Source organism: Pan paniscus, chromosome 18 (assembly GCF_029289425.2).
Source record: "Pan paniscus chromosome 18, NHGRI_mPanPan1-v2.0_pri, whole genome shotgun sequence".
In the NCBI taxonomy this organism is placed as follows: Eukaryota; Metazoa; Chordata; class Mammalia; order Primates; family Hominidae; genus Pan; species Pan paniscus.
The window spans coordinates 19,662,995-19,686,673 of record NC_073267.2 but is presented as its reverse complement, the minus strand read 5'-3'; the positions used below and the strand labels follow the sequence as shown (position 1 = coordinate 19,686,673).

The 23,679-nt window shown below is 46.9% G+C and overlaps 1 protein-coding gene across 1 annotated transcript in view; it reads left to right on the top strand.

Moving 5' to 3' along the window:
• LOC129394161 (uncharacterized) overlaps positions 1–23,679 on the top strand; it is a 92,301-nt gene that overhangs the window by 21,664 nt on the left and 46,958 nt on the right. The window contains exons 4-5 of the mRNA XM_063598465.1: positions 11,991–12,018; positions 23,341–23,433. Coding sequence (XP_063454535.1) covers positions 11,991–12,018; positions 23,341–23,433 — 121 coding nt within the window. The remainder of the gene's footprint in view (positions 1–11,990; positions 12,019–23,340; positions 23,434–23,679) is intronic.

Here is a 23,679-nt window from a genome sequence, read left to right as displayed (position 1 = left end):
TGGAGCCAAGAAGTAATTCCCAGCTGTTTCTCTGCAGAGGCAGTGCTGCTACAAACACATCTCCAGGAAGGGGTACAGCCAAATGCTTCTCTGTCTCTTGTGGGTTTTGCAGTGGCTGTCAGCTATGTGTCTGGCCCGGTTCGGAATGATGGGAGACTGTGTGTGGGAATGAATGGCTCTGTCTGGCTGGCTCAGTCTTTACAGAGGTGCTAGGAGTGTCTGTTTGGTGCTCTAACTAATCATGAAAAGTTCACCTTTTTTATTTTTATTTTATTTTTATTTTTGGTACCCATGGTGCATTACAGGGAAGGGAGACAGCAAAGGAGAATTATTTGTTATAAAATAGTAAATATTGGCCAGGCACAGTGGTTCACACCTGTAATCTCAGCACTTTGGGAGGCAGAGGCAGGCAGATCATCTGAGGTCAGGAGTTCGAGACCAGCCTGGCCAATGTAGTGAAACCCCATCTCTACTAAAAATACAAGAAATTAGCCAGGCATGGTGGTGGCGACTATAATCCCAGCTACTTGGGAGGCTGAGGCAGGAGAATCGCTTGAACCCGGGAGGTAGAGGTTGCAGTGAGCCGAGATTGCCCCACTGCACTCCAGCCTGGGCAACAAGAGCAAAACTCCGTCTCAAAAAAAAAAGAAAAACCGTAAATATTAAATTGAAAAAGGGACATACTTAAGGGAGTGAACTTGAAAAGCCCCAGCTGACACTTGGCAACACCTTCCTTGTTTGTTTTGGGCTTTTCTGAGACAGGGTCTCACTCTGTTGCCCAGGCTGGAGTGTAGTGGTGTGATCTCGGCTCACCTGAGCCTCAGCCTCTCCAGGCTCAGGTGATCCTCCCACCTCAGCCTCCAGAGTAGCTGCATACAGGCATGCACCAGTACAACTGGCTAATTTTTGTATTTTTTGTAGAGATGAGGTTTTGCTATGTTGTTCAGGCTGGCCTTGAACTCCTGAGCTCAAGCAATCCACCTACCTCAGCCTCCCAAAGTGCTGGGATTATAGGCGTGAGCCACAGTGCCTGGCCAGCACCTTCCTTGTTAAATTGCATGTGTCAGCCACCTCCCTCGGTGTCCTCCCAGCCTCTGGGCAGTCTGGCTCCCCATTCCTTTCTTTATCCAACAGCATTTTTTTTGTGAGACAAGGCCTTGCCCTGTTGCCCAGGCTGGAGTGGAGTGGCACACTCATAGCTCACTCCAGCCTCCAACTCCTGGGCTCAAGTGATCCTCCCCTCTCAGCCTCCCAAGTAGCTGGGACCACAGGCGCAGATCATCACGCCTGGCTAATTTTTTGATTTTTTGTAGAGATGAGGTCTCATTATATTGTCCAGGCTGGTCTCGAACTCCTGGCCTCAAGCAATCCTCCCGCCTCGGCCTCCCAAAGTGCTGGAATTACGGATGTGATCCACCACGCCCGGTCATTCTAACAATATTGATTATTAGGTGTTGCCCTAGACACAGCCTACTGTGCGTATGTGTAAATACGAATTGAATCATCCCACAAGTAGCTGCTAAGTAGAGGAGGTCCAGGGAGTGGGGAAGTGTAGCCCTGGGGACCTTGGGAGGACAGGGGAGGCTTCCTTGGAAGGTGAAGTGTAGGCTTGGCTAGGGAACTTGATATAGGTTCTATGAGGCTGCTGGGGCTGGAGCAGAGAGAAGAGGGAGAATGTAGGAGGTAGGAGTGGAGGCCCAAGAGGGAGAGCATTGGTTTTCCTGTCTCCTACACCCCTTCACTGGCCAGTTCTGCTTTCATGTTTTTATTTATTATATATTTTTTGAGACAGAGTTTCACTCTTTCACCCAAGCTAGAGTGCAGTGGCACGATAATAGCTCCCTGTAACCTCAAACTCCTAGGCTCAAGCAATTTTCCTGCCTCAGCCTTCCAAATAGCTGGGGCTACAGGCACACACCTCCGTCCACAGGTAATTAAAAAAAATTTTTTTTTCATAGAGATAGGGGTCTCGCTTTGAGTCTCAAACCCCTCACCTCAAGCAACCCTTCTGCCTCAGCCTCCCAAAGCACTGGGATTACAGGCATGAGCTCCTATGCCCAGCCCAGTTCTGCTTTTACAATACCAGGGCTTCCTGTAGGTTTGGAAAACACCTGTTGGGTTGCAGCACAGGCTCTCAAAGTATCTCTTCTTACTCAGCATCTCATCCTAACCAACTCTGCCGGGAGAGTAGAGTGGGGAGATGAAGGCTGGAGAAAGAGAAGGGCCCTCACTTACAGAATGGCTTAGGTCATGGGCTCTGGAGCTGGGTTCACCTCCCAGCTCTGCCCCGGCTATTACTTTGTGCCTCAGTTTCCTCACTTGTCCCGTGAGGATGATGACTGTGCCTACTCCAGTTGTTACAAGGGTAATTCGGTCAGTGTGTAGGGACACGGTGCATGGACAGGACAAGTTCAATAGGCATTAGCAGTCAGCTGCCGAGGACCCACTGTCAAGGGCCATGCAGTGGCCACGTTCACAGTCACACCACGGAAGATCCAGAACCTCTGGCATCTGCCTCCGTGCGGGGCATTAGGTAGAGAGCCACTTTTCTACAGGCAATGGAGGCTGAGACCTTTCTTCTTTACTAGCCCAGGTTTTGATTACCTCTCACTGGATCCCCCAGCAGCCTGTTACCAGAAAGAAGGGCAGACGCAGGGAGCCTGGGTGTGTGCTCAGTCCCTGCTGGGTTTTCTCCTTTTATGGTCAGCCTGCAGTGCTCCGGCTTCCCAGCCAGAATCCACCAGCTTGTGTTTGGGCTTGGGCCGAAATAGCTGGTCTGTGGGGAGCTGGGTACCTCCTGGGAGTCCTCAGGCCCACAGCGGGGGAGAAACCGCTGAAGCCCTTTATCTTCTCAGGAAACGTGCCTGGGGCCTTACACATCCGAGGCTGGGTGGGGAGTCTGGGGAGGAGGAAGGGAGAGAGGCACGTTTAAGGATGGGGTGTGAGGTGACATGAGCCCCAGGGATCTGGGCTGGGAAGCTCAGCCCCAGGTGGGTCCTGATGACGGCCGGCCGCCCCAAGCTCCAGCCTTCCCAGACTCCACAAAGGCTTGGTACTGTGTCCCTGCCCACTTTGGAGCTTCTGTCCCAGGCCCTCTGCTTGGGATGCTCTGCCTCGACCTCTCCCCAGGAGATTCTTTCACATTTTTCTTAATGCTGTTCAGTGGTCACCTCTGCCATTAAGGCTTCCTGTCTTGCTCAGGTGGTGTGAAAAAACAAACAAACAAAAAACTTGACGTCTATAGCACTTGGGTTCACATCCATCGTAGCACTGCTCATCTCTTACAGTCATTTCTTTGCCCATCTGACTCCCACCCTGGGTCATGAACTTCTCAAAAGCAAGGATAAGCAAGTCATGAAGCTCGGTGCATTGGCTTGAGCCTGTGATTTCAGTTACTTGGGAGGCCAAGGCGGGAGGATCACTTGAGGCCAGGAGTTTGGGACCAGCCTGGGTAATATTACTAAGTTACCTTACTAGGCCCTGTCTCTACAAAAAAAATGAAAACAAAATACAAAAAACCATTAGCCAGGCATAGTGGCATGCACCTGTAGTCCCAGCTGCTCAGGAGGCTGAGATGGAAGGATCTGTTAGCCCAGGAGTTCCAGACTGCAGTTAGCTATGATCGTGCTACTGCACTCCAGCCTGGGCATCAGAGTGACACCTCATCTCTTAAAAAAGAAAAGAAAAAAAAAAGCAGATCTTATTGACTTTTGTGCTTTCAGTACCTGGCTCAGGACTCATTTGTTGAATGAATATGTGAACACGTGAATATGCATTTTCCATTGCTTCTACCTTGGTTGCCTCTCTGAGCCAGAGAGCAATTCAAAATAACAAGCATTTCCTGAGCACCTACTGTGTGTCAGGCATTGTTCCTTGTACCCGGGATCAGGCACAGCCCTTGACCTTCAGGAGCTCATTGGTTCAGGGGAAAAGCATTAAAAACGAACAATTTTGTAATTGTTGGAAACCTAATAGAGCTGCATGAAGTGGAAGAAGTCAGATTTATAATCATTCAGAGGTGGTATAAAATGAACATCATTTTTAAAAAAGGTTTATGCAGTATAATTTAAATAAATTCATTTTAAGGATACAGTTCACACCTAAAATTGCAGCTATGTCTGCATAACTGTCTAAATTCACTCATAATTTACATGGTTATGCAGCCATTGCTGCAATATAATTTTATATTTCTATCATCCCCCAAAGAAATCTTGTGCACATTTTTTTGTTACTCCATATCCCTACCCGCAGCTCCTGGCAGCCACGAATTCACAAATCTACTTTCTGTCTCTATGGATTTGCCTATTCTGGACATTTCATATAAATGGAATCATGAGTGACCTTTTGTGGCTGGCTTCTTTTTTTTTTTTTTTTTTTTTTTTTTTTGAGACAGAGTGTCTCACTGCACTCGCCCAGGCTGGAGTGCAGTGATGTGGTCTCGGCTCACCACAAACTCTGCCTCCTGGGTTCAAGTGATTCTCCTGCCTCAGTCTCCCGAGTAGCTGGGACTATAGGCACGTGCCACCACACCTGGCTAATTTTTGTATTTTTAGTAGAGACGGGGTTTCACTGTATTGGCCAGGCTGGTCTTGAACTCCTGACCTCGTGATCTGCCCACCTCAGCCTCCCAAAGTGCTGGGATTACAGGTGTGAGCCACCGCGCCCAGCCGGCTAGCTTCTTTCACTTAGTATAATGTTGTCAAGGTTCATCCACGTTGTATCATGGATTCATACTATTTATGTATTTTTTAAGACAGGGTCTGTCTCTGTCACCCCAGCTGGAGTACCGTGGTGCAGTCGTAGCTTACTACAACCTTCACCTCCTGGGCTCAAGCCATTGTCCCACCTCAGCCTCTTGAGTAGCCGAGACCACAGGGATTGTGCCACTATGCCCAGCTAATGTTTGCATTTTTTTTAGTAGAGATAGGGTTTCACCATGTTGCCCAGGCTGGTTTCGGACTCCCGGGCTCAAGCAATCCACCTGCCTCAGCTTCCCAAAGTGCTGGAATTTCAGGCATGAGCCATGGCCGCCGGCCATACATCCTTTCTTTTCATGGCTGAATACTATCCCACTGTCTGGGTAGACCACATTTTATCCATTTACCCATTGATGAACATTTGGTTGTTTCTATTTTTTGGATATTATGAATAAAGTCCATAATTTTTACCAATATGGAAAAGAAAAACAAGAAAAACTCTGAATGCCATATCATGGATAGATGGCCTATTATCATTCCATATCATCTGTACCTTTTTCCGCCAGAATGTTTTGAGACATTTATTAAGTAAGGATCACAATGATGATAATTACTAAAATGGAGAGAACCTGTGGACCATGGGAACCACTAGGCCATGTGACACTCACGTTTATATTAGAGAAAGGCACCGTTTTCTCAAAGCACTTTTCCTCCATCTGCTGAAAGATTATTACAATAAATACACAATGCAATACAATAAATGACCAATGCAAATAGTTTCTCCATAGAGTTATGCAGTGTACAACATGCACCACGGTCCATGGCCATCCTGCAGGTAGGAGGTCAAGTGGAAAGGTCTCCAACTCAGCTCTAGAAAAGTGCAGAGTTAGAGAAGGTATCATAGAAGAGTTGACTCCCAAGACGATGTTTCAAATACAGATTAGGGTATGTACCCGAAGAATTGAAAAGGTACTCAAACTAAAACTCGTACAGGAATGTTCATAGCAGCACTATGCAGAATAGCCAAAAGGTGGAAATAACCCAAATGTCTGTCAACTGTTGAATGGATAAACAAAATATGATCTATCCATACAATGTGATATGACTCAGCCACAAATAGGCATAAAGTCTGGGACCTGCTACAACATGGATGAACTTCAGCCACATGCTGAGTGAAAGAAGTCAGACATGAAAGGCCACACACGTTATAATTCCATTTATGCAAAAATATCTAGAATAGGTAAGACCATAGAGACAGAAAGCAAATTGGTGGTTGCAAGGGCTTATGCGGGAGTGACTGCTTAATGGGTAGAGGGTTTCATTTGGGGGTGACAGAATATTTTAGAACTAGATAAAGGTGGTAGTTACATAACATTGTGAATGTACTAAATGCTCCTGAATTATGCACTTTAGTTATTTTTTTATTTTTATTACTATTTTTTGAGATGGAGTCTCCCTCTGTCACCAGGCTGGAGTGCAGTGGCGCGATCTCAGCTCACTGCAACCTCCACCTCCCTGGTTCACGCGATTCTCCTGCCTCAGCCTCCTGAGTAGCTGGGATTACAGGTGTGCACCATCGCGCCCAGCTAATTTTTGTATTTTTGGTAGAGACGGGGTTTTGCCGTGTTGATCTCAAACTCCTGACTTTAGGAGATCCAGCTGTGTCGGCCTCCCAAAGTGCTGGGATTACAGGCATAAGCCACCGCACCTGGCTTGAATTATTCACTTTAAAATGGTTCTTTTTATGTAGTGTAAATTTTACCTCAATGGAAAAAAAGAGAGAGAGAGAGAGAATGGATTAGGCCAGAGGAGAAGTGGTGGTGGGTGCACTGGGCAGAAGAAATCACTTGTGCAAAGCAAGGAGGGAGTGAAACTGCTTTGTACGGCGGAGAATACTGCTTTTGAGTCCAACACAAGCTCAGGCTTGGGGAAGGAATCAGATAAAAAGTTCCAGGATCTCAGAGTTCCCTGTGCTCCACACGGTTTGGCAGACAGCACCCACATGGAGTCCTTCTGCTCGTAACCAGCATCCTGCAAGCTTCCCACGCCTGGAAGTGGTGTGTTTCTGATGGGAACGTCAGGCCAGAGGTCTCCCAGCAGCCCCCAGCTCAGAGCCGCGCTGGCAGCTCCCAGGCCTTCTCCTGGAGCCCGCTCCCTCTCCTGGGGGCCCTGTGAGCATCTGAGCCTATAAATCTCTCCTGCTCTGGGCCTAGGATTCACAAGGCTGCCAGGAAAGCCTGCCTCTCTCCCTGAAGTCGTGGATCAACACAGCCCATCTGTCTGTCCATCTCAAAATCTTTCCTTAAGATAGTGGAGGTTGTCTGGGCCGGTCCCAGGAGGTTCTCTCTGCCTGGGTTCTAATCACAGGGTACCTGGTTCTTCTATCCTTTACCCTCTTTTAAAAAATCACTTTTTAGTACTTTGGGAGGCTGAGGCGGGCGGATCACCTGAGGTCAGGAGTTCGAGACCAGCCTGGCCAACATGGTGAAACCCTGTCTCTACAAAAAATAGAAAAATTAGCCAGGCGTGGTGGCACGCACCTGTAGTCCCAGCTACTCGGGGGGCCGAGGTGGAAGAATTGCTTGAAACCAGGAGGCAGAGGTTGCAGTGAGCCAAGATCGAGCCACTGCACTCCAGCCTGGGTGACAGAGCGAGACTCCATTTCAGAAAAAAAAAAAAATTAAACTGGTTTCCCATTTTGCTCTGTCCTCGAGTGAATTTCTCCCCCTGGGTGGAAGCTAAAGGCATGGGTATCTGTCTGTCTCCAGAGTATAATGGAGATATTAAAGTTTGATTGCTTTTTTCCTGTTTTTTCTTTGAGATGGGGTCTTGCTCTGTTGCCCAGGCTGGAGTGCAGTGGCAAAATCTCAACTCACTGCAACCTCCACCTCCTGGGTTCAAGCGATTCTCCTGCCTTAGCCTCCTGAGTAGCTGGGATTACAGGTGCCTGCCGCCATGCCTGGCTAATTTTTTGTATTTTTAGTAGAGATGGGTTTCACCAGGCTGGTCTCGAACTCCTGACCTCAGGTGATCCACCCACCTCAGACTCCCAAAGTGCTGGGATTACAGCTGTGAGCCATCACGCCCGGCCTCCTTTCTCTTATAAATAGGGACACCATTGATTTAGGTCTCACTCCAAGCCAGGATGACCTCATCTCAACATCCTTCCCTTAATTACATCTGCAAGACCCTTATTCTAAATAAAATCACAGGTGGGATACAGTGGCTCACGCCTGTAATCCCAGCACTTTGGGAGGCTGAGGCAAGTGGGTCACTTGAGCCCAAGAGTGTGAATCCAGCCTGGGCAACATAGCAAGACCCAATCTCTACAAAAAATACAAAAATTAGCCAGGCATGCTGGCATGTGCCTATAGTCCCAGCTACAGGGGAGGCCAAAGAGGGAGGATTGCTTGAGCCTGGGAGGTTGAGGTTGCAGTGAGCTGAGATCACGCCACTGTACACCCACCTGGGTGACAAAGTGAGACCCCATCTCAATCAATTGGTTAGTCAATAACATTGCAGTCTGAGGTTCTGAGTGAACATAGCTTTTGGGAGTCACAGTTCAACCCACCCCAGTGACCTTGGGCAAGTTGCCTAACTTCTGAACCTCACTCTCCTTATTTGTAAAATGGAGGCAATGCCAGTGCCCACCCCAGGGGCTACTGAGATAATTCAGTGGGTCACTTCAACACAGAAGTTCAGCATACGCCTGCAGTGCAGTGAGCGCTCGGGAGATCGGAGCTGTTAGTGGGATCGTAATGCGGTGGCTCTTTCTTTTCTGTCTTTTTTTAGCTGTGTGGTCATGATGGTTTCATAAAGAACAATACCGACTCTTTTTCTATTGACCATTTTTGGTGGGATGAGGAAAAGATTGTATGTGTTCATAGCACAAACATAACCGGGATAGAAGTAGAATGGGTGAAAGCAGGTCTTCCTCCTGTCCCTTTTCTCAGTACTTCAGGCTCAGGCCTGTTTGTTGGTTTTTTTTGTTTGTTTTATTTTGTTTTTGGAGTCTCGCTCTGTTGCCCAGGCTGGAGTGTAGTGGCATGATCTCACCTCACTGCAACCTCCACCTTCTGGGTTGAAGTGATTCTCCTGCCTCAGCCTCCGGAGTACCTTGGATTACAGGTGCATGCCACCATGCCCGGCTAATTTTTGTATTTTTAGTAGAGACAGCGTTTCACCATGTTGGCCAGGCTGGTCTTGAACTCCTGACCTCAAGTGATCTGCCCGCCTCAGCCTTCCGAAGTGCTGGGATTACAAGTGTGAGCCACCGCACCCATCCCAGGTCTGTTTTTAGAGATAGGGTCTCATTCCATTGCCCAGGCTGGAGTGCAGTGGTGTAATCACAGCTCACTGCAACCTTGAACTCCTTGGCTCAAGGGATCCTACTGTCTCAGCCTCCCAAGTAGCTGGGACAAGGGGTATGTCCATCACACATAGCTAATTAAAAAAAATTTTTTTTTGTAGAGACTGGGTCTTGCTATGTTGTCCAGGCTGGTCTGGAACTCCTGGCCTCAAGTGATCCTCCCATCTCAGCCTCCCAAAGTGTTGAGATTACAGGCATGAACCACTGCATCCTACCTATATATCTGTCTTTTTAAAACACAAAAGGTATAACACTATGCTACCTTATCTTTTATTTTTAGCTTAATATATTTTGGATATTTTTCTGTGTCCATCCATAAAGCTCTGCCTGGTTCTTTTCAATGGCTGCCTATTTTATTTATGTATTTATTTTTTATTTGTTTTTGAAACAGAGTCTTGCTCTGTTGCCCAGCCTGGCGTGCAGTGGCGCGATCTCGGCTCACTGCAACGTCCGCCTCCTGAGTTCAAGCAATTTTCCTGCCTCAGCCTTCTGAGTAGCTGGGATTACAAGCGTGTGCCACGACACCCAACTAATTTTTGTATTTTTAGTGGAGATGGGGTTTCACCATGTTAGCCAGGCTGGTCTGGAACTCCTGAACTCAAGTGATCCACCCTCCTTGGCCTCCCAAAGTGGTGAGATTACAGGCATGAGCCACTGCGCCCAGCCTGCCTATTTTTAAATGTGCCATTATATAAACACACCAGAATTGAAACCCCAGAGCTGACTAGTCTTTAGGCCTTTTGTCTTGAGGATTTCATTCAACCAGGCCACCCAAACATCCTATCTATAATCCGAGGGAAGAGAGAGAGAACTGATTGGAGTTGGGCATAGAATCTGAGGAACGTGCCCACATCCAATCAGTTCTCTCTTAAGATTACAGACGGAAGAAAGAGTCATCTCTTTCACCTTGCCTTCTTCAGTCCCATCCATCCTCCCATTCATATTCCCATCCATCCATCCATCCATCCATCCATCCATCCATCCATCCATCCAACTCATTTACCCACCTATACACTCTGTCCTCCCTCCCATTCACCCACCCATCCACTCTCTCATCCACTCACTCATCCTTCCCTCCTCCGTCCAACCATCCGTCCAACCAGCCATATACCCACCCACCTACCCATCTACACACCCTTCCCTCCTTTCTTCTTTCTTTCTTCCTATCTATCCATCCATCCTTCCTTCCTTCTTTCCATCCATTTGTCCACCTACCCACCCACCCACTCATCCATTTGTCTTCCTATCTCTCTATCTATCCATCTATCTATCCTTCCATCCAGCCATCTATCTGCCTATTCACCCAGCCTCCCATCCATTTATCCTCCCGTCCATTTACCTATCCATCCATTCTTCCATCCACCCATCCTTTCTTCCTTCCTTCTTTCCTTTCTTCCTTCCACTCACTTGCCCATCCACCTCTTCTTCCATCCTCCCATCCATCTACTCATCTGTCCATCCATTTTCCCACCCATTTTCCCACCCATCTGCCCATCCACCCACCCACCTACTCACCTACTCATCTGCCTATCCACCCACCCATCCACCCTCCCGTCCATCTGTCTATTCATCCATCCATCCACCCACCCATCCATCTACCTACCCATCTACCCACTCTTCCATTCACCCATCTACCCTTCCTTCCTTTCTTCCTTCCTTCCATCCACTCATCTTCCCATCCATCTACTCATCCATCCCTCAATCCATCCATCTAACAAGCATAATTCAGCACCTACCATCTATGTGCCAGTACTAGAGATACAATGTAAAATCAAGCCTAGGAGATTTTTGATGAAATGAAGCTTGTGAGAGCTGAGCACTGAACTAGTAGGACTGAAGCCAGGGAGTGGATTTAAGAAATGCTTGCCACTGTGGCATTGTCTACCAGCAGATATGATGCTGGGATTTCTACATTGTTAGGTGACCATTGAACGTATTGGTAACTGTTCTCAGATCTCTCTTTGGGAAGGAAATGGGTCTTCAGAGCCTGGCTCCACGTCAGAGGCCTCTTTAAGAGTAGAAGGTGATGGGTAATGTCTGCTTAATCACATCTAGTTCTTTGATGACCTCTGTATCTTTTGGGTTTCTCTGGTGGTAAACAAGAGAGACTGACTCTGTCATCTAGTAGAGGAAAGGGATTTGTAGGGGAGTATGGAGGAGCTCACAGATGCAGTGGGAACACTAGGAATCAGGCTAGGTAAATGACAGAAACTGGGCTGCTTGGGCCCAGGGGCAGAAAGGAAGTCTGCCTCAGGGCTCTGTCCACCTGCTGTGCTTCCCTGTCCTTGACTGAGCTTGGAGTTTTAGGCCAGAGAGTCTGACCAATGCAGCCTGGAACACATTCTTACCTCTTTGTTGAAGGTACCTAAGAGGCAGTCCCACTAAGACTGTACATGATGGCAGGGGTGATGGGGGAAACCTCAAGGACCACAGGATGCTTCTGGAAGAAGAGAAAATGGATGCTGGATTTACAAAAAAACACAAATATGCACAATACTATATTACAGATGAAGGAACTGAGGCATGGAGTTTAAGAATATTTACCCAAGGCCACAGAGAGGAGAAGTGGCTAAGTGGGACCCCGATCTGTATAGATCCAACATCTACGTTTGGTCCCTAACCTAATCTGGGTGGGGTGGGCCTCCCAGGACACCTCCAGAGCTGATGTGGCTGGATGCTAATGACTCCTGGATCAGTCAGGCTCCAGCATCTTTCTGGGACTGCCTCTGGGACTTTGGGGCTGCCCTTTTGGCTTTGGTCTTGGGCCCTGTGGCCTGTGCAATGAGCCCAGCTGACCTGTTGTCACTTCCAATGAGGCCAGCATGGAGAAGCTTTAGAATGGGAGGGCCCTGGGAGGAGCCAAGTCCAGACCCTTAGCTCAGAGCTCATTTTAATTCACGGCTCTTTTTTCTTTCTGTTTGCAGATCGGGAGGACCAGTCCATTCTATGCACGTAAGTGGAACTGCTTTTTATTGTTTTTTTTTTTTTTAAATCTGTAGTCGAGATCCACCCTATGAAAGAAAAGATCCATGAGTGCAGAGATCTTTGATTTGTTCATGGTTCCAAGTGCCTCTCTTTATACCTGGCACCATGTAGATGCTCACTAAACATTTGTGATATATGGTCTTCTGCGGAGGCAGGCAAACTTAAACTCTTAATGACACCTGCTATCATTTGGTTCCATACCTCTTCTCCTTCTAAAAAACTAGCATTTATTGAACATGTACTCTGTGCCAGGACTTGAACTAAAGATTTTATATGCAGAATCTTATCTAATTGCATAACAGCCATCTGTGTTGATAGGGAAGATGTTAAACTGTCACTTTAGTATTTCACATTTATCAAGCCACAAACACATCAGTGCCATATTTGGTGATTGGTATCACTGTTTCTTTGAAGACCTAGGTACATAGGCAGAAGATAGTAACTCAATTTTAGAATCATTGAGAGAGTTTTCACTATTGTATTTATATGCAAGTAACATATATTAATATATATTGTTGATTCATTGACACTGAACTCACAGCCAGCAGCTCTGTGGCTGATGCCTGGATGAAGTTTATCTGATGTGTATTTATTACATAATGGGTATCACAACTTTATTGTGCTTGGAAACATGAGCCAACACTTGAGCACTATGCTGGGGACATTTTTGTATGTGTGCTGCCGAAGGGAGCACATCTGAGGGGACATTTTAAACTGCAAAATAACTAACAAAAAGCCACAAAAATACAAAAAAAGGTGGCACTAAATACACTACAGAAAGGACACTTGTTTACAGTATGAGAGTTGAAACTAGAAGGTAGAGCATTCCCCTGTTCAACCTGAGCTAGGAACGTGTGCATTGGGGGAATCGAATTTTCCTTACTCTGCACATGTTCACAAATGACTACAAAAGTGCCATGAATATTGATTTTGGGGTTACCAATAACTTTCAGCAGGTCAGTGAATTTGAAAATATAGAATATATAAATAATGAGGATGGACTGCATATATATATTTACATAATATATGTATTATATTCAATATATTTATATTTATATATATATATTTGAAGGTCTGGAAGCAACTAAAGCTATAATCAACAGAGGTTATTTAAATAAAATATAGCATTTCCAGGTAGCCACTACAAAGAGTGAGGCTGATCTATTTATGCTCAGAGAGAATGCTCTTTATAGATAATACCGTTGAGTGGAAAACACAAGGGCAAACCAGCATATGCATAATGTAACCGTGTGTGTCTTTAAAAAGAGCACGATTGCATGGACGTGCATATGCTTCCTATTTGCATGAAATTATCTGGAAGGACAATTAAAAACTAGTAATTAGAATTTCAGATGGTGATGGATGGTAGGATGGCAATGAACTGTATTGAGAGAAGATTGAAACAATTAATAAGTTTGGGGTTGATATAGATAGAAAACCTGGAAACAATAAAACAAAGGCAATTATAAACTCCAGGAAAAACGAAAAGTTGGGATGGAAGGAGAAGTAATCACATTGGACTAAGGAGCCCAGCTGTGCAAGTTTGGAGTATTTATCTAACCAGAATAATTACCTGTGATGGACTTGGCTCTGTGGGGAAAGGGAAGAGGATTAGATGGGAACTGAATTCTCATATTCCATGGTAGGATGTACACATTTGATGTTTGACAATGAATAGTCTGGATCTAGAGATATAATGCTACCTAGCTATGAGGATATAAATGCTAAAACAACCTGCCGACTTGGTTTCCTAGGTTTCTGGCTTCTAGGGGTCACCTGCATTCCTTGGCTCATGGTCTCTTCCTCCATCTTTAAATCCTGCAGCATGGTATCTTCAAATCTCTTTCTCTGGTCCCCCTACCTCTCTCTTATAAGGCCCAGTACCTTTGTGGTTATATTAGCCCCACCTAGATGATCCAAGACAGTCTCCTCATCTCAAGCAAACATATTCACAGATTCTGAGGATAGGCCATGGACATTCTTGTGGGGGCTGTTTTTCAGCTGACCACAGAGGCATTTGATCCCCTAGGAGCCGAACCCATGTGTGAGCCACATGTCATCTCCCCAGGAACCAAAATAGTGTAGCTCAGCTGCCCTCTGTTGAGTGAATGAATTAAGTGTGGTAACAGAGAGGTGCAGGAAAGAGTAGGACTTTCAGATGGCTTCCTAGCTATGTAGCTATGCACGGGTCACTTGACCTCTCTGAGCTGAGCTTATGGAGAGGCTGTGAAGATGAAGAAGAGGCCACCCTGCTCTCATTTCCAGCACCCATGCCATCAGCAGGTGCTGTTTCATCTAAAACGGTGCTATCCAAAAGAACTTTGTGATGAGCACAAAGTTCACTTAAAAGTTCACTTAATTGAGCTCTTAAAAAGTGGCAAGTATATTGCAGAACTGAATTTTTAGGATTTTAGTTAACTTAGATAGCGGTTCCTGCCTTGGACAGTATGATGCTGAAATATTTCTTATCTCTGTCCATTCCTCTGACTCCACCGCCTCTTCCTAGTTCAGGGTCCCGTCACCTCTCACCAGGGCCTCTGTAGCAGTCTCTTAAGCTCCCTGCTCCCATTGCTTGCTTGCTTCCTTCCTTCAATAAATACACATTATAAGAATATTCACTCATTATTCATTGAATAAATATTCATTAGCATGCTGTCATAAAGTGTGGATTCCAGAACCTAACCCCTTGGGTTTGAATTCTGGCCCCATCATCGTCTAGTTAGTTGTATGCTCCAGGAAATAAGTCAGTTCACTTCTCTGAGCCTCAGTTTCCCCATCTGTAAAATGGAAACAATAAGCACCCCATTGGGTTGTTGGAAGGATGAAATGAGTCACTACATGTGAAGAACTGAGAAACAGGCCACTGCCCCATGGTGAGCACTTTGTAAGGATCAACTGCTATTGTAGTGAAAGTGCTCACTATTTTTTAAAAATCCTTCCTGCAATCCAGTATCCATCTTGCAGTTTGTTTGTTTGTTTGTTTGTTTTTGAGATGGAGTTTTGCTCTCATTGCCCAGGCTAGAGTGCAATGGCGTGGTCTTGGCTCACAGCAACCTCCACCTCCCAGGTTCAAGTGATTCTCCTGCCTCAGCCTCCCGAGTAGCTGGGATAACAGGCATGTACCACCATGCCTGGCTAATTTTGTATTTTTAGTAGAGACAGGGTTTTGCCATGTTGGTCAGGCTGGTCTCGAACTCCTGACCTCAGGTGACCTGGGGAGCCTCGGCCTCCCAAGTGCTGGGATTACAGGCATGAGCCGCTGAGCCTGGCCCATCCTGCAGTTGGTTGTTGTTGTTGTTGATTTTTTTGTTGAGACAGAGTCTCACTCTGTTGCCCAGGCTGGAGTGCAGTGGTGCGATCTTGGCTCACTGCAACCCCCGCCTCCTGGGTTCAAGCAATTCTCCTGCCTCAGCTTCCCGAGTATTATGCCATCATGCCCAGCTAATTTTTGTATTGTTAATAGAGATGGGTTTTCTCCATGTTGGCCAGCCTGGTCTCAAACTCCTGATCTCAGGTGATCCACCCACCTCAGTCAGCCTCCCAAAGTGCTGGGATTACAGGCATGAGCCACTGCGCCCAGCCCATCCTGCAGTTCTGATTCTCCCCACACTGGTTCTAAAGTCCCGTTCCCCTCCTGAAATGGTTTCCTGCACCCATGAGAATAAAACTCAGATTCCTTACTGTGACTTGGAAGACTGAGTGTGATCTGCTCTTCCCTCGTCACTTCCTGCTGTCCCCCTCTGTTGTGGCCCTCCAGCCATGCTGGGGGCCATTCTGTCTCATACCTGGGCCCAGCATTTCCCTCCCTTGGACCTCTGTCCATACTGTTTGCCCTGCCTGGCCCACCCGTCCCTCCATCCTTCCCACAGGGCTCTCTTGTAACTTTCAAGGCTCAGCAACTCCCTGGCTTCCCCATCCACAGCCTCCCCTCCCTCCCTTCCCCTCGATCTTCTCAGTCACATCACCCCGATGTAGCAATGATATCTCCACCACAAACTATCTTGATTATTTGTTTACTTGGCTATTGTGTATCTCCATCTCCTGGAATGCAGCGTTAGCAAGGACTTGGCACACTGCCCACACACAGCCAGTGCTGGAGAAGGAGGCCTTAGCCATTGTTAGGGAGGAAATCCCAAAACGATCCGACTTTTATTTGCAAATGCATCCAGTCAGCCCAGAACCACCAACGTCTTCAGTCTCTGTATTCAATTTTATTTTGCTTGTTGTGAAATTCAGCCAAAGTGACTTGAAGGACCTACAAGATGACAGCAGGGCTGAGCTTTTACACGTAGTTGGTGCTTAAGAGAAGCCAGGCTGGAGCCAACTGTTTGGTTATGCAGTTAAGAAACTGAAAATTGGCCGCGCACCGTGGCTCACGCCTGTAATCCCAGCACTTTGGGAGGCCGAGGCGGGCGGATCACGAGGTCAGGAGTTCGAGACCATCCTGGCTAACACGGTGAAACCCCATCTCTACTAAAAAAATACAAAAAAATTAGCTGGGCATGGTGGCGGGTGCCTGTAGTCCCAGCTATTCAGGAGGCTGAGGCAGGAGAATGGCGTGAACCTGGGGGGCGGAGCTTGCAGTGAGCAGAGATCGCACCACTGCACTCCAGCCTGGGTGACAGAGCGAGACTCTGTCTCAAAAAAAAAAAAAAAAAAAAAAAAGAAACTGAAAATTGGCCACGCACTGTGGCTCACGCCTGTAATCCCAGCACTTTGGGAGGCCGAGGCGGGTGGATCACGAGGTCAGGAGTTCGAGACCATCCTGGCTAACACGGTGAAACCCCGTCTCTACTAAAAAAAATACAAAAAAATTAGCCGGGCATGGTGGCGGGTGCCTGTAGTCCCAGCTACTCAGGAGGCTGAGGCAGGAGAATGGCGTGAACCTGGGGGGTGGAGCTTGCAGTGAGCTGAGATCGCGCCAGTGCACTCCAGCCTGGGTGACAGAGCAAGACTCTGTCTCAAAAAAAAAAAAAAAAAAGAAAAGAAACTGAAAACTGGCCAGGCACGGTGGCTCACGCCTGTAATCCCTGCACTTTGGGTGGCCGAGGCAGGTGGATCTCTTGAGCTCAGGAGATTGAGACCAGCCTGAGCAACATGGTGAAACCCCATCTCTACAAAAAATACAAAAAGGTGGGCCAAGGTGGGTGGATTGCCTGAGCTCAGGAGTTCAAGACCAGCCTGGCTGACATGAGGAAACCCCATCTCTATTAAAAATACAAAAAAATTAGCCAGGCATGGTGGCACATGCCTGTAATCCGAGCTACTCGGGAGGCTAAGGCAGGAGAATTGCTTGAACCTGGGAGGCGCAGGTTACAGTGAGCTAAGATCGCGCCACCGCGCTCCAGCCTGGGCGACAGAGTGACTCTGTCTCAAAAATAAAATAAAATAAAATAAAATTAGCTGGGCGTTGTGGCACATGCCTATAGTCCCAGCTACTTGGGGAGCTGAGGCACAACACTCACTTGAACCCAGGAGGCACAGGTTGCTCTGAGCCAAGATCGCACCACTTCACTCCAGCCTAGGTGACAGAGTGAGACTCCATCTCCAAAAAAAAAAAAAAGAAAACTAACAATTCGTGCTAAAGTGAAACATACAATTACATAGTGACACAGAAATTCCACTCGCCTCCAAAAGAAAGGTGAGCTTACATCCACCAAAACACATCTACAAAAAATGTTCATAATAGCAACAATATGTATGAATCCCACAAAACACAACAAGGAGCAAAACAAGCCAGACACAAAAGAGCATATTTGCCATGATCTCATTTACACGATGTTCAACAATAGGCAAAACTAATATACATTATTCAAGAGCCAGGCACTGTGGCTCATGTCTGTAATACCAGCAATCTGGGAGGCCCAGGCAGGAGGATTGCTTCAGGCCAGAAGTTTGAGACCAGCCTGGGCAACATAGTGAGACCTAATTTCTACAAAACAAATTTCTTTTTTTTTTTATTTTTTGAAACAGACTCTCTCCCTTTTGCCCAGGTTGGAGTGCGGAGGCATGATCTCAGCTCACTGCAACCTCTGCCTTCCGGGTTCAAGTGATTCTCCTGCCCCAGTTTCCCAAGTAGCTGGGATTACAGGTGCGTGCCACCGCACCTGGCTAATTTTTTTGTATCTTTAGTAGAGACGGGGTTTCACCATGTTGGCCGGGCTGGTCTCAAACTCCTGACCTTGTGATCCGCCTGCCTCGGCCTCCCAAAGTGCTGGGGTTACAGGCGTGAGCCACCATGCCTGCCTCAACAAAACAATTTTAAAGATTAGCTGGGCATATTGGCACACACCTGTGGTCCTAGCTACTCAGGAAACTGAGATAGGAGAATTGCTTGAGCCCCAGAGTTCCAGACTGCGGTGAATTGTGTACGATTGCAACACTGCACTCCAGCCTGGGCAACAGAGGTAGACCCTGTCTCTGAATAATAATAATAATAATAACATATGTTGATCAAAGTCAAGATAGGAAGAAATGTCCTAGGGAGATGGAAATGTTCTATAACTTGATTTGGTGGTAGTTATGTGGTTTTAAACATATATATACACACACACACACGTACACACACATTTATATTTTAAAATTCATTGAGCTTGGCTAGGTGCAGTGGCTCATGCCTGTAATCCCACCCATCACTTTGGGAAGCCAAGGTGGGTGGATCACTTGAGGTCAGGAGTTCAAGACCAGCCTGGCCAACATGGTGGACCCGCATCTCTACTAAAAATACATAAATTAGTCAGGTGTCCTGGTGCACGCCTGTAATGCCAGCTACTCTGGAGGCTGCAGCAGGAGAATCACTTGAACCCAGGAGGCAGAGATTGCAGTGAGCCGAGATCGTGCCATGGCGCTCCAGCCTGGGCAACAGAGTGAGACTCCGTCTCAAAAAAAAAAAAAAAAAAACAAACAAACAAAAAAAAAACTTCATCAAGAGGACATTTAAAGTTGCTGTACTTTGCTCTATGAAAGTTAAACTCAATTAAAAAAATTTTTTTGAGCTATGATCTTGCTCTTGCTCTGTTACTCAGGCTAGAGAGCAGTGGTGCTCACTGTAGCGTCAAACTCTTGGACTCAAGCAATCTTCCTGCCTTAGCCCCCCAAGTAGCTGTGACTATGGGGGACACCACCACACCTGACTAACATTTTTTGTAATATTTTTGTAAAATGGGATCTCACTACGTTACCCAAGTCGGTCTTGAACTCCTGGCCGCAGGCGACCCTCCTGCCTTAGCCTCCCAAAGCACTGGGATTACAGGCGTGAGCCACTGTGCACAGCCTCAATTAAAATTTTTAAAATAGAAAATAAATAAACGTGAATCGGGCACGGTGGCTCACGCCTGTAATCCCAACACTCTGGGAGGCCGAAGCGGGTGGATCACCTGAGGTCAGGAGTTCAAGACCAGCCTGACCAATATGGTGAAACACCGTCTCTACTAAAAATACAAAAATTAGCCAGGCATGGTGGCGCATGCCTGTAATCCAAGCTACTCAGGAGGTGGAGGCAGGAGAATCACTTGAACCCAGGAGGCAGAGGTTGAGGTGAGCCGAGATGGCGCCACTGCACTCCAGTCTCAGAGACAGAGTGAGACTCCATCAAGAAAGGAAAGAAAGAGAGAGAGAAAGAGAGAAAGAAAGAAAAGAGAGAGAAAGAAAGAGAAAGAGCGAGAAAGACATCAAGAAAGAAAGAAGGGAGGGAGGGAAGGAGGGAAATAAAAGGAAAGAAAGAAAAGCAAGAAAGAAATTTATTGCGAGTCTCCTGTGTGCTGGATACTGTTTTAGGTGCTGTAGACACAGGAGTGACCAAAACAAAGAAGGAAGTAATTATAGACCAAACCAATTAGTCTACCATTTTCCAAAAGCGGAAACTGGGTTTAGAGGGAAGAAGTAATTTGTTGCAGATCCAGCAGCTGGAATGTGGCAGAGATAAGGCTCAGCTCTGCTCCTAACCACCAAGCCTCTCTGTGCAACTCTTTCAGCCACAGGCTCACACCACCCCCTTTGCCTTCTTTCTAAACCCCTTCCTCCCCATTAGGGGCTCTCACAATGTAACAAACCCTTAGACCGACAGACTCGGCCCTGCATCAAACCCACTCAACTGGCAGCAAAGTGATTCATGATTAAAATGCAAGATTTGAATTTTGGATTTCAAGCATCACTAAACTGATAGGTAGCACAGAGAATGCCAGAGTTCCTCTTTTTATTTCCTGTAATCACAGCGCTCTGTTCTTGTTCGTTTATTTAGGAGTACTTTTCACTATTTGTAATCATTCATTTATTTATTTGCTCCATATGGCCTCCCCAGCCAGACTGAGAGCATTTTTTAAATTTTATTTTTATTATTTTTTTAAGATAGAGTCTTGCTCTGTCGCCCAGGCTGGAGTGCAGTGGCAGGATCTTGGCTCGCCGCAACCTCCGTCTCCCAGGTTCAAGCGATTCTCCTGCCTCAGTCTCTTAAGTAGCTGGGACTACAGGCACACACCACCACGCCCAGCCAATTTTTGTATTTTTGGTAGAGACGGGGTTTCACCATGTTGGCCAGGCTGGTCTTGAACTCCTGACCTCAAGTGATCCGCCCGCCTTGGCCTCCCAAAGTGCTAGGGTTACAGGCGTGAGCGCCTGGCCCAGATTGGGACCTTGAAGCTGCTGCTACCTGTGACCTGAACTTCTGTACCTACCTCCTCCTTGGTCTCCCCACTTCCTTTCTTTCCCCACTACAATCAGAACGCCTCACAGCAGCCCCAGGGGACCTAGTAAAGCACCCTGCATGCAGCTTCCCATGGCCTCCCTTTGTCCTTGGTATAAAATCCTGCTGGAAAAAAATACAACAATTCTACTTCTAGGTATATAACCAAAATAACTGAGGCCGGGCGCAGTGGCTCACGTCTGTAATCCCAGCACTTTGGGATCCCGAAGCAGGTGCATTACCTGAAGTCATGAGTTCGAGACCAACCTGACCAACAAGGACAACTCCTCTCTCTACTAAAAATATAAAATTAGCCGGGCACAGTGGCGCGTGCCTGTAATCCCAGATACTCGGGAGGCTGAGGCAGGAGAATCGCTTGAACCCAGGAGGCAGAGGGTGTGGTGAGCCGAGATTGCACCATTGCACTCCAGCCTGGGCATCAAGAGTGAAACTCCGTCTCAAAAAAAAAAAAAAAGAAGTAATGAAAGCAGGGGTTCGAACAGATATTTGTACACCCATGTTCACAACAGCATTATTCACAGTAGCCAAAAAGTGGAAGCAGGCCGGGCATGGTGCTTCCTCCCACCTTAGCTTCCCGAGCAGCTGAGATTACAGGTTGGCACCACCACGCCCAGCTAGTTTTTGTATTTTTAGTAGAGATAGGGTTTTGCCATGTTGGCCAGGCTGGTCTTGAACTCCTGGCCTCAGGTGACCCGCCCACCTCGGCCCCCCAAAGTGCTGGGATTACAGGTGTGAGCCACCATGCCCGGCCACTTCTTTTCTTACCATTTAATTACCCTAAGTTATATACAAGTCATATACTAGATGTATTTATGGTGTCTTGTAAGTACGTAAATCTTTTTCTTTTTCCCACTAGAATTTCAGCTCCATGATGGAGGAATTTAGCTGTGTTTTGCTCACTTATGTACTCAGAACATTTAGACCAGGGGTCCGCAAAGTTTTTCTGTAAAGAGCCAGATTGTACATTTTTTAGGCTTTGCAGGCCCTGCAGTCTCTGCCACCATTTCTCACATCTATCATGGGAGTGCAAAGGCAGCCATAACAAATACATAAATGAGGCTGAGCGTGATGGCTCACACATATAATCCCAGCACTTTGAGAGGCTGAGGTGGGAGGATTGCTTGAGCCCAGGAGTTCGAGACCAGCCTGGCCACCAGGGACTAACCTTTAGTGAGAAAGTCAGGTTTATTCATTTACTGAAAACAAGGAAAGGCTGGATGGTGGCTCACGCCTATAATCCCAGCACTTTGGGAGGCCGAGGCTGGGGGATCACTTGAAGCTAGGAGTTCAAGACCAGCTGGGGCAACATGGCAAAACCCCATCTCCACAAACAATACAAAAATTAGCCAAGCATGGTGGTACATGCCTGTATTCCCAGCTGCTCGGGAGGCTGAGGTGGGAGGATTGCTTGAGCCCAGGAGGTAGAGGTTCTACTGAGCTGTGATTGCACCACTGCACTGCAGCCTGGGCAACAGAGTGAGACCCTGTCTCAAAAAAAAAAAAAAAAAAAAAAGGAGGGAGAGGGACACCAGAGCAACTGAGCAGCTATGGGTTGCTTCACCAAACAAAGACAAAAATTAACTTCTAAAGTTTAGTAAATGTGGACCACTTTGTTCAGGGAACCCTTATCTGAATTGCTGTGCCTGGGTATCCAACTGCCCAGATCCTCCAAGCAAGAGGAAAAAATTTCATTTGTACTGACATATTTGCTTTTCTTTTCTTTTTTTCTTTTTCTTTTTTTTTTTTTTTGAGACAGAGTTTTGGTCTTGTCGCCCAGACTGAAGTACAACGGCATGATCTCAGTTCACTACAACCTCTACCTCCCAGGGTCAAGCAGTTCTGCCTCAGCCTCCCAAGTAGCTGCAATTACAGGCACCCGCCACCATGCCTGGCTAATTTAGTGTTTTTAGTAGAGACGGGGTTTCACCATGTTGGTCAGGCTGGTCTCGAACTCCTGACCTCAGGTGATCCACCTGCCTTGGCCTCCCAAAGTGCTGGGATTACAGGCGTGAGCCACTGCACCCAGCCTGTACTGATATATTTTCAAACTACAAATTATCTATCTATGATTTCATGAAACAAAGTTTCTCAGCAAGTCAGAAAGCAGTGGTTCACAGTAGGAAGTCACCATGGCACTTTACAGCTGCAGTGTCCTTGGGAGAAATATTATTTCCTGTTATCTTTGCAGATATCTTTATCTGGTTTTGAGGGGTTTTATTTTTTTCTGGAGAAGGTCTTGCTCTGTTGTTCATGCTGGAGTGCGGAGTGCAGTGGTGTGATCATAGCTCACTGCAGCCTCGAACTCCTGGGCTCAAGCAATCCTCCTGGCTCAAGCAATCTGCCTGCCTCAGGCTCCCAAAGTGCTGCGATTACAGGTGTGAGCCACCATGCTTGGCCTGTTTGTTTGTTTGTTTCTTTGAGACAGGGTTTCCCTCTGTCACCCAGGCTGGAGTGGCATGGCATGATCAGAGCTCACGACAGCCTCATACTCCTGGGATCAAGGGATCTTCTTGCCTCAACCTTCCTAGTAGCTGGGACCACAGGCACGTGCCACCATGCCTAGCTAATTTTTGTATTTTTCTTTGTAGATATGGTGTTTTGTCATTTTGCCCAGGCTGGTGTCAAACTCCTGGGCTCAAGCAATCCTCCTGCTGCGGCTTCCCAAAGCTCCGGAATTACAGGTTTGAGCCAACATACCTGACCCATTGCAGGATGTTTTAGCCTCATTCCTGGCCCCTACCCACCAAATGCCAGGAATGTACCTGCACACACACCCTGACGTTGTGACAACCAAAAATGCCTCCCTACATTGCCAAATGTCCCCTGGGAGGGCAAACTCGACCTGGTTGAGAATCATTGCTGGAGAGGACGTCAGACTGGAAAGGGACATGATTTGATGTACAGTTTTGAAAGGCCATTCCCTGTGC